The sequence below is a fragment of the Oryzias melastigma genome, linkage group LG7 (genome assembly GCF_002922805.2).
Source record: "Oryzias melastigma strain HK-1 linkage group LG7, ASM292280v2, whole genome shotgun sequence".
Lineage (NCBI taxonomy): Eukaryota > Metazoa > Chordata > Actinopteri > Beloniformes > Adrianichthyidae > Oryzias > Oryzias melastigma.
The window spans coordinates 1,624,312-1,635,992 of NC_050518.1; the positions used below are offsets into that span (position 1 = coordinate 1,624,312).

General features: G+C 36.1%; 1 protein-coding gene across 1 annotated transcript in view; it reads right to left on the bottom strand.

The window, feature by feature from the left end:
• The window catches only part of LOC112159799 (L-rhamnose-binding lectin SML-like), a 7,183-nt gene extending 1,714 nt beyond the window's left edge, over positions 1 to 5,469 (bottom strand). Inside the window, exons 1-7 of the mRNA XM_024294101.2 lie at positions 5,436 to 5,469; positions 5,297 to 5,329; positions 5,151 to 5,213; positions 2,581 to 2,716; positions 458 to 567; positions 320 to 364; positions 94 to 226 (exon numbers count right to left, since the gene is read on the bottom strand). Of these exons, the coding sequence (XP_024149869.2) occupies positions 94 to 226; positions 320 to 364; positions 458 to 567; positions 2,581 to 2,716; positions 5,151 to 5,213; positions 5,297 to 5,329; positions 5,436 to 5,466 (551 nt within the window). The 5' untranslated portion in view covers positions 5,467 to 5,469. The remainder of the gene's footprint in view (positions 1 to 93; positions 227 to 319; positions 365 to 457; positions 568 to 2,580; positions 2,717 to 5,150; positions 5,214 to 5,296; positions 5,330 to 5,435) is intronic.
• Between the last annotated feature and the right edge of the window lie 6,212 nt (positions 5,470 to 11,681).

Below are 11,681 nucleotides of genomic sequence, written 5' to 3' on the forward strand. Positions count from 1 at the left end.
GTTTAATAATTTATATTCATATTTTCTTGGCTTTTTTTTGTTTTTGTTTTGATCAGTTCTTTCGTGTGACTAGCAGAACCCCCTCATCCTCACCTCTGAGCGACTATCTGGGTGGGGTTGGAGCAGTAGACATTTTGAACCTGATTGGGAGGTCGGCTGACATAGCAGATGTTCCTATCTTGACGACCATAGTTGGCACCCAAGACAAATATAGCCTCCCCTTGACCTAATAGAAACACAACAATTCAATTATTATTAAGGGAATCTAGATACATATTCAAATATACACTCATGTTGGTTTAAAAACATGCATTCTTACCGCAGGTCAAATGTGCATAAGAGTGCTCACATGCAATGAGGTGAACTATCAAGACAATGAGAATATCATCAGATCTTTCTGTAGACTTCACTCAAAATAAGGTGTAATTATTTTACCTTTTCTGCAAACGTGACTTACCTGCAGGAACGCAGGTGAAGTTGGTCTGTAGATATTTGTAAATTCCATAGCAGGGATCAGGATTAATGATGTCGTTTAAGCTGATCTCACACGACTTCCTACCGTTACACCTGAGCAAAATATGACAAAAAAATATTAAAAAAAATAAAAACATGAACATACACTCACAAATCTGCTGGAACTCTAATAAAGTTTGTTTATGAAGTAAATTAGTTGCAAAAGTATTATCTGTTTGTAATAGGGTTTTGTACTTGTAAGAAGAGATTTATGTGACTATAAAAGTGTTTTCAGTGGAAAAGAAATTGTTCATCTTTCAGATTTTTTTCCAGAAAAGTACAAAATCTTTTTACAGACTAACATTTTTTATTTTCTAAAGATTCAAAACATTTTTACAGACACAAATCTCTTATAGCAAGAATGAAATCCTATTACGAACACAATATTTTTGCAACAAAACTCTATTTTTGTCTTTCTACATCTCATTTCAGTCTCACATTGCTGCTGCTAATACAAAAAAATAAGTAAATTCACAAGAAAAAGGTCATAAATTCATGAGAAAAAAGTTGTAAATTCATGAGAAAAAAGTCATTAGTTAACGAGAAAAAAAGTAGTAAATTAATAGTAAAAAAAAGTTGTAAATTCACAAAAAAGTAATGCATTCATGAGGAAAAAAAGTTGTAAATATACAAGGAAAAACAAATATAGATCTACAACAAAGAAGTAGTAAATTCACAAGAACAAAGTCATAAATTTACAAGAACAAAGTCATTAATTAACAAGAGAAAAATTAATAAAATAACAAGGAAAAAGTAATTAATAAACAAGAAAAAGGTTGTAAGTTGACAAGATAAAAGGTCATACATTTTTGAGGAAAAAAATAAATTAAAAAAAGAAAATTGTAGATTGACAAGGGAAAAAGTAAATTTAAGAGAAAAAAATCTATAATTTAACAAGAAAAAAAATCCTAAATTTTAGAAACAAAGTTAAAAAATAAAAGATTATAAATTGTCTTTAGACTATTGCTAATATTTTGATAAATGTTTATAAATTATTGCTTTTTTATAAATAAGACATAACCATGAGGAGGCAATAGCAGTTATTTCAACATATAAAATAGTTTATAACTTTTGACAGAGGTTTATATGACTTCCTTTCAAAATAAAAGACCCCGCGTGTCACATCTTAATGCAGTAGTAGTAGCATAGTATCATGTGTAGAGCAGTGATTAAAACAAAAAAAAAGTTGTTTTATTGTTTGTGGTTTGTTTGTTTGTTCAAAACTGAAATGTGCTGCACCTTAATTCTGGTCTGTCCTTCAGTTGCTTGTTAATAAGCTGAATAAAGTTTGAATTAATTAAAAAATAATAATAATATTTTTTTGTGGAGGTTAAACCATTAACCCTGAACTGTCAGTAAAAATCAATTCAACCTAGCAAATTGGTTGTTTGTTCTGTACATCATGTGTGTGATGTCACCCATAGAAATTGATCACCTCCAGCAAATAACATTGATTCGGTCGTCATTTTATCATAATATGGATGCCGCCATGTTGGAGCTAGATCACATCAGTATACAGTTATTGTTTGTTGGAGTCATTGTTTCCTCAATCAGGAGTGAGCTTGTTGGAAAGCCACGCCGCTTTCTCTGAAAGCAGGCTCAGACAAATCTGTCAAACCTTTGGAATGTTGGGCGTGGTGGCCAATGGCGCAGACTTTTATTAAGGAATCTGATTGGTCAGTTTACTTGAATAACTTGCACAACAGAAAAAAATAATAAAAAAATTAATTTGCAATAACGTTAAAAGGGTAGCAAAGCAAGAATAGTGATTCTAAAAAATATGACTTATTTGAAGTTAATGGCATTTTTGCTTCTTGGGGCCAGTAAGTACTGCCTATTTTGAACTTGAGGGGGGAGGGGAAACTTAATCCAGTTTTCTTGTACAGTCAATGCTTTAACCCCAGCCTGATCTATAGAAAGTATATAAAAACACAGGAAGTTTATGTATGAATGATATGAAACGTGAGCGTTGGATCCTCATGTAGTTTTCCTTGACAAAAATTTCTCTGTGTCCCATCAGAGACACGGCCTTTTCATTGACTCAATTACTTCACTCTGTTTTCCTACCTGTCTTTGACAAAGTTCACAGTTCCAGGTTGAGAGCATTCAGTGTTGCTCAGCTGGTGTGGAGGTCTGCCTTCACTGCAGATGACTTTGTTTGTACGTCCATAAAAGACCGACTTCACATTGATCACTCCATTCTCTGTTTCAAAGAACCACAAAAAAAGAAAAACATTCAAGTTTAGGCTTTTTTTGTCCATTTAAATTATAATAAGTTAATGAATGAGTGAATGAAATGGTTTATTTCAAGAAATCAGGTAATAATACATGAAATAACATATCAATAATAAATCACAAGTAGATTGCTTAAAAGGGAGTGGAAGGAAGCAAACTTATATAATCCCACCCCGACTCGACCATACCATTTTCTCTACAGGAATTATCAATATCCAGTTCACGACTTAATATCAAATATTAATAGATTCAGGTTAAAAAGGATCATTAATATCATTGATGTAATCAAATTTCAAAACATCCACAAAACAAATCATTTATGTTAATCATTAACAATAATCTAAATATTCTCATTAAAATAAGACAATTTGTGCAGATTGTATTTATCAAAGAATGATTATAAAAATGCAAAAAGTAATAAGTAAAAATCATCTTCATTAGTTAAGGGAGAAAAAAAATCAAAATATTCTCATTAAAAAAGACAATTTGTGCAGATTGTTTTCTTCAAAGAATGATTATAAAAATAGAAAGAGTAATAAGTTGAAAGAAAAAGATCAGTAATTTGAGCAGAGTTATCTTCACATCACATTTTAGGAGCAAGTTTAAGGCCACGTAATCGTTCTTCATTGTTATGACTGAGAGACTGAAGGTCTCATTTCAAGGGAATTGTGCTCAAGTTCTGCAGCTCAGAATCGGGTCAGAGTTCACCTTTGGCGGTTTCTTGAGTTCACATTTCACATTTTGCTTCAATTAAAGGTTCAAACGAATGTAATCCCACAATTCTCAAAGTCGTTCATGGATTTTATTTCCAGAAGCTTCGTCTGGTCCCGTGGTCCGAGTGGATTGACAAAAATTCAGAAGTTCTGGATCCACGTACTGTGGATCTGTTTCCTCTGGCATAGGATCCTCGCATGCTTCACCAGACTTGCGTGATATTTGGATTAATGATCATAAAGATACACAGCTGTCGCTTCAGGTTTTTACGTTGGTTCAGCAGAGCTATCTTGTGCTTTCGATTCAAAAACCTGATCAGGATCGTTGGTTTATCCGTATTCTTTCTCTGAGGAAGCAGATGATAGACCTCAACAGTGTTTAGTTCCAAGGAAATCCCTTTTAGACGCAAGAAATAATCCAACTTGATCCACGGTCGCGTTAACATCCATGCTAACGTTGGTAGCTCCAGGCCGCGGCCGGGGTTGTAGTTGAAGTCCCGTGAGAATCACATTATTCATCCATGCTTGTTGATCCATGTCATGCATCCTTCTCTCTAGGAGATCTTGGCGATTATCTCGTTGTTTGTTACGTTCCTTTTCCTGTCGGAAATCTTCCACGAGTTGTAGCAGCGGTGATAGCTTTGCCTCAAGCTCCATTAGAGCTGATAGTTTAGCATCATTCAGAAGAGCAGGAGCTAGCTTAGCTTGAATATCTGCAAGTGCAACTTTGAGCTCCACCAAATTGGTTTCAAAATTTTTCTTCGGTGCCATGTTCAACTCTCCTTCTTGCAGTAGTTGTTTTGGTGGCTTGGTGATTAAAGTCGCTCGTGAGCAACTTTAAAAGACTTTAAAAGCCGAAGAGTTGAGGAGAGCTGGAAAACACGTCTGCTCGTGACCCGGAACCGGTAACTAAAAAGATCAATTGATCAATTGTTCTCCATCATTTAAAGGGTAACCAAACCTTGAATCAACTTTTGTTTGGCTGCTGACCTCTATAAATGGAGCTTTAAAAGTGCTGTTTGTTGGTCATTGCCAAATTTTTGACAAATTAAGATAAAATAATAGTTTAATTATAGTTTAATTTTGGAAAATATTGTCCAAAACCGTCTATGTGCTGCCCCCTAAAAGTTGAACTGAGGTATTACAGTTGAAATTTGCAATTGGTCAAACCATTTCAGTTTCAGAAGTTTCACGACATGATCTGCTGCTCCAGCAACGATAACAGTCCTGTTCTCCAGCCCCACCCCTCTGACTGGATTTTCACATTTCGGCTGTGGGCGGACTAAACCTCCGACTTCACTGTTTGGCATACTTGGCAATATATGTGCCGCATCAGAGTAATAGTATAAGTATGTGCAGAAGAAGATTGCTTTTCCTTCTTAAACTTTGATCATATTTCTTATACAAATCAAAAGATATTCTTGTTTTTATATATTTATTCATTTTTTAGTTAACTGGGCCAGGCGGATTTGCTCTGAAATGTTAGACTGTTCTCCTAAAGAGACGACTTATATATGCTATTTTTTCTTCTTGATTAGACATTTTTTGCTCTTAGGACTAATACTCAAAAACTAAAATACGGCCAATAAGAAAGATCTACAAGTAATATTATAATTATACCGATTGGGGACTGTTAAAACAACATGCATTGCAAAAAAATTACATGCACTGCAGACAAATCAGACTTACCACATTCCAGATAATGGGGATTGTTGTAATCAACACAGGTTGTGACTGTTTCTGTAGAAACCGCTAAAATGACAAGGATTTCAGTGAAGCAAACGTTTGTTTAATGGTCATAAAATTTCATTCAATCTTTGTCTTGTGACATTTACCTGATGCCATGAACAGGCAAACTGCTGCAAGAACTGAAAAAAAGAATTAAAGAGTGTAGAATGACCTAAAATATGAGAACATTAAACAATGCACTAAAGATGCACAGTTTTGGACTTCAAGAACTAGTCATAGACTTACACATTGTTGGGCTGAGTCTGAAGAGCAGCATGGCTTCCAAAGTTCCAGAGTCATAATGCTGATGCCTGGAAAGCTTCTGTATTTATGCAGATTTTTGCTGCAAGTCATGCATGTAAAAAACAAGTTCTGAACAACAATGCACCGACTTGCATAAAACAAGGAAACAGATAAAGATCAATCTCTGAACCTTGTTGACTAAAACTAATCGGCATGGTTTTTACAGAGTTGAATTCCTCTGGACGTTTCCTACAGATGTTCACCCAGATTAAAGTTTTTGTCACAATTGCCCTTTCAGGTAGATACTGGCTGTCTGTGGGTAAATAATGGGCAAACCTGTACGGGGCACACATGTGACACGGACAAAATACTAAGGTTTTGGACCACTCAGTTAGCCAAGAGAGCGGAAATGTTCATACACATTTCTTTCTACTGGAATCCTGCAGGCAACAAGTCAGAGTAAACACTTAAGTCTAATAAAACGTGAGTTTAAGAAAGGGGGAAGAAGGTGAAATACAGGCATGTTGTATGGATGACTACCTCAAGGGACATTGAGATAAATGGAACAGATGATTGTTGAGTGCGTGACAGATGTATACTAGAGTGGATCCTAAAGTATTTATAAGACAAATGTAAGTTGTGTGCAGTTATGACAGACAGGTGGCGCTGTCCTATTGTGCCCATTTGCCACACTCTAGTTGGTAGTAATATTAACTAAAAAAACAATCCATAAACTGATAGAGAAATAATACGGGGAGATATAAAAAAAAATTACAATCAAAATTGAATGTAAAGTTATAGTAAACACTGACAGTGAAACATCTCAACAGCAGTACATTCCTCTGGGTCTTGCTGTTGTTCTTTATGCATTTACCTTTTTCCTTGTTTCCTTCTAACAAATGCAGAGCTATCTGTCAGCAATAGTCTGCCACTGATCCACGTTAAAAAAAATAAAGTTGTTCCTCATACTTTTTATGCACTCTTAACGGGAATCTTTTAAATGTCTTGTTGCATTTATTTTGAACTTCCTTCAAAATCTCAACTCACCAGAAACCTGTTTGTACAAAAAGCAAAACTTTTTATAGAAACATCTGCATCTACAAATTGTAGATAATCAGTAGAGTTAATAAAGCAAAGATAACTTGCAGATGAACATATTACTATATAAGTAATGTTTGAGTGTATTTAAGTAAGTTTTATTTGTATAGAACCTTTCTCAGACAGACATCACAAGGTGCTTCTCAAGTTAAAAGACAAAAACCTCACAAGCTAAAAACCAACACGTTGAACTTATTTTCTTTTCAAGGATTTTTTTATCTTCACTGGTGTCCGTGGCAGACATAAAGTCCTGTCCACCTTTGTCGTGGGAGGGATAAGGGTGGGGTCAATCGGACCCCATAAGAGAGCATGAGGGTTAAATGGGTTTGGGTAGACACCCGTGGAGAGTGAAAGGTTTACCATGTCAGTGACACTTTGACCAATGTCATCAAAGACCTTTCAGAATAGTTTAGATGGAATCACATCAGATGGACAAGACAAGAGTTTCATCTTCGTCAACAAAGCTGATATGTCCTCTAAAGTGACAGGCTTAAAAGTTGACCATTTCAGTGAAACAGGCTCCACTGCAACAAAATCATCACAACAGAGGTGGGAGTTGATCTACAATCCTCTTAGTTTTGTTAAAGAACTTGAGAAATTAATTGCGGTCAACTTTGCAGAATGCAGGGGTTGCTAGGGCTGCAGGACAAACAATAGAATTTATAGTGTCAAACAAAACTTTAGGGCTCTTCTTATAATGATAATAATAATAATAATAATAATAATAAAAGTAAGCTTTATTTATAAAGCACTTAAATTGCCCATACAGACCCAAAGTGCTGTACAATATTCAAGGATAATAGTCAAAGATAAAAATTCCATTGCAGGACAAGATGAACAGTCATTTACATGATGGTTAAAATCTCCAAGTATTAAAACTTTATTACAGTATTATAATTGAAGACAGAAAGACACTAAAATCCTATAAAGAGGGGGTAGCAGGATGAGGGCCGCGGTAGACCAACACACAATAAAATTGATTTATGGAATCAACCTTAAATGAAAGAGATTAAAAAGAAAAAATGTTTGGGCATTCATGTATCTGAATGTGTACTTGTCCTTGTACACAACTGCCACACCCCCACCAAATCTAAGTCGGACACATGAAATCGAGATCTTGTCTTGAAAAAAAGTCTGTTCAATGAGAAGGATTTTTCTGTCAATAGAGTGGGTATTCAGCAAGCCATTTTAAAAGCCGTCTGATTGTAGCTCCAGACCTTCTTTGCTAGGATCTCAGACGTTGGGGTTAACATCCCTCCTCTAGCTGGTGCTCGGCAACCACAGTGCCTCCAATTCTTACAACTAGGCTGTAAGGTCAACAACAGAGAAGTGCCTAGAGGATTTTTGTTTCCTCACCTGGGAACATTTGAAATGCATTTTTGTTTAGACTTAACCCTTTTGGACTTTGGGTTAAAGGTTCTTAGCAAGATAACCTGCATTTTCTTTTTTGTCAGAATGAAAAGAAAATTCAGTTGTGCTCATTTTACTTGTTCAATTAATCAAAATTCTGTCCAGCAAAAATAAATCTCTCATAAGTGGACATTTCCATATGTATGACAACATTTTGATAGATCTTAATGAATTAGTACAATGACATTTGAGGAAAAATGTGTTTTATTTATTATAAATGGTCAATGTAACAGCAGGGACAGCAGACATCCCTCCAGTGATAGATGCTTCCAAGTCCACGGAGGTCCACAGCACTGTGTTTAGGGTTCTACAGCAGAAAGATATGTCATAAAAAAGAGAAAGTCTGTTGCTATCCTCAACACAATGCACCACAGCAAGATGGTGGATAAAAAAAATCCAAATGAAAAAAAATAAATAAACATGAAGGGATTTTCTTCTACCACCAGACCAAAGGAGGTGCAGGTACTGTGGATCAAATACACCTGCAAGCACCAGGCGCAGAAATGGTCCATGATGCTGGTATACGACATGATTTATATTGCCAATTTGAATGCGTATCTATTTTTCAGGGCTCAGAAACCTGAATTGTGCACAGGTATCACCAACGCATGGGGATGCTTCCTCAGGAAACTTTCCAAGGATCTTGTGACTCTTTTCAGAAAAAGTTGACTGGGAGACAACCCAAACCTATGCTGTACCAGCCTACACCCCTGGAGCAAATGAAAGGTGTGATACAAACTGCAATTCATCCACAGTAGATAAGCACACAAGCAAACAGAAGAGAAACAGTTGTCAGATGTGCCCAAGAAAACAAAAATCGCAATATCATAAAAATATTCCTTAACAAGCTTTATTAATACATTATTAAACATTATGAATATGTTTATAAAGTTTTAGTAAAACATTTATTGACACAGAAAGCCAGATAAGGTTTATTAACATACTTGGTAAGACTCATTGACATCTAAAGGGAGACCATTGTCTTCACAGGCCAAATCAATGAACTGCTTACAAGCTCAAGAAATGTGTTAACTGTCTTTGGCAACATTATATTAGTATTTTGCAGCAACTCATCTAAAGTGTTACCAAAAATTCCATAAAAAAAGTGAACACTTTTTTTTCATTTTCTGAGAAGAATAAAAGCACTTGTGAAAAAATATTGATCAGACATTTCATAATTCATGCATATACTTCATGCATATACATTTCTTATGTTTATTGCAAAAATTCTTTGATTCTATTTTTTTTTTTATCCGATTTTTTCTTAATCAGATGAACATGCATCACGGCCTACTTACACACAAACATGGTAGCAACAATAATATGTCAAAGAAAATTGAAAAATTATTAACAGAAAGAAAATGAATTCCCCAATTAGGATGTTTCAAAATAAAATACCTAAGAAATGTAAAAAAAAAATAAGCTTCCTACAACTTGTTTTCCTTAGCAAACAATTTGCAGAAAAGTTGTCCATAGAAAACAAGTTATTATTACAATATTTCCTGAGGCATCACTTTGCACATCCGCACCTTTATACACAGATACTCTTAGACATACTATGTTGAATTTCTCCAATTTATCTTTTTTGTATTTTTGATCTTGTAATAAAAATCAAAAGGCAAAAGTTATTTTATTTGGGATTTGGTCCTTTTAAAAGAAAACGTCCTGCCTGCAAAGGATTTAACTGAGGTAAACATTCCTTCTGTGCCTTTCCAGAAACACAAGGCAAATGACAATATTATTACTCCTTGACCTCCTAAGTTAGCATTCTTAAATGTCAGGTCTTTATGGCAGGAAAAAAGAAATGTAATCCGTTATTTTATTACCGAGTATAACCTTGATTTTGCATGTTTAGTTTAAACCTGGTTAGGTTAAAATAACAGTGACGCTCTTCTCACTGAGTAAACCCCTCCCAACTATGGCGTTATCCGTGAGAAAAGAACAAGCAGAAAGAGCGCTGGGGTTGCAGATGTGTTCTAGTGAACTGTTTCAGTGTAAGAAGCTATCTTTTGGAAGATTTCCATGTTTTGAATACATAGCCCTAAAGCTGTCATAAAACAGGCAGACAGCTGGTTCCACGTGCAGCAGGTTTATTATTGTAGCTAAGAGTCCACAAAACTAAAGCAGGGTGAGACAGGCAGAGGTCATACACGATCAGGGGATCATCCGAGAAGAGAGAGAGAGTGGTCAGAGTCCAGGCGAGGGTCAGGGGCAGGCGGCAGGCAATCAGAGGGTCAGAGACAGAAGATCAGGTCCAGGTATAAACGCTCGATACTGCAGGCAGGGTGGCACAAACAAATACTTCGCAGAGAGTGTGGCTCTGTGTGCTGCTTATGAAGCATGTGGGTGATTGTCTGATGGGAGACAGCTGAGCAGGAACCAGGATCTGTGTGCTGGGGCTTCTGGGAGATGAAGTGCAATTAGTACTCTGGTGACTGTTCCCGCTGGTGCCCAGAGGGGGAGTCAGAGCCCTGACTCCTGACAAAAGCTGAAGGCCTCATTCAAAACCAAATTTATAAATATCTACCGGCCCCCCAGATACTGTGCAGAATTTAACCATGAGTTTAGTAAACTGATGTCTATGATCTGTATTGATTTTGACTGTATAATTGTTTTTGGTGATTTTAACATCCATATTGACAACCCTCAGAACAAAATAAAACTAATTACCTGAATAACACTGGACAATTTTGGGTTGACTCAACAGAGCCCACACACAACAGAGGAAATATTCTTGATTTATTGATTTCCAAAGGTCTGAACATCTCTAAGTAAAGAACTGCAGGACATTCTATGTCAACTGAACTCCTCTTCCTGCTGTCTGGATATTCTACCTACAAGCTTTTTCAAAGAAAAAGTTTCAAACATCCTGGAACCAGCCCTGCTTCAGATTTGAACTTGTCTTTGAAATCTGGTGTTTTTTTCCAGAACCACTGAAAACAGCTGTAATCAAACCTCTCCAAAAAAACAACAGCCTAGACAAAACACGAATGATTAACTACAGACTGACATCAAACCTTTAATTTCTAAGTAAAATAGTAGAAAAAGTTGTTTTCTACAAGTTAAATGAATTCTTAACAAGAAACAACTGCTATGATATCATCCAGTCCGGCTTCAGACAGAACCACAGCACTGAAATGGCTCTGACTAAAGTGACTAATGATATGATTACAGACAGTGGAAATAAGTAAGTGCGAGTTTTATTGGATCCCAGTGCCACACTTAATAAAGTCGACCACGCTATACTACTCAGACAACTGGAAAACTGGGTGGGTCTGCTGGGCCAGTACTAAACTGGTTCAAACGTACTTGAAAAACATTAGTTAACATAGCTATGCAGATGACCCACAGATACATATTAGACTGACACCAGGAGACCGAGGCCCTGTACAGGCTCTTGGTAAATGTATTGAGGACATTAATGACTGGATGTGCCACAACTTAATTCAGTTAAACATAAACTAAACTGAGGTTATTATCTTTGGGGCTCAAGAAAAAAGGTTGGATGTCACTACTTCAATCTATCCATCTAAAAACTCCCAACCAGAACCAAAATACATGACTGACCTCCTGACCCAGTATATACCTGCCAGACCTCTCCGGTCATCAGGATCCGGTCTTTTATCAGTTCCTAGAGTCAAAACAAAACATGGAGAAGCTGCATTCAGCTTCTATGCTACACAGATCTGGAACAGACTTCCAGAAACCTAAGATCAGCTGAAACACTTTTAAAACCAGGTT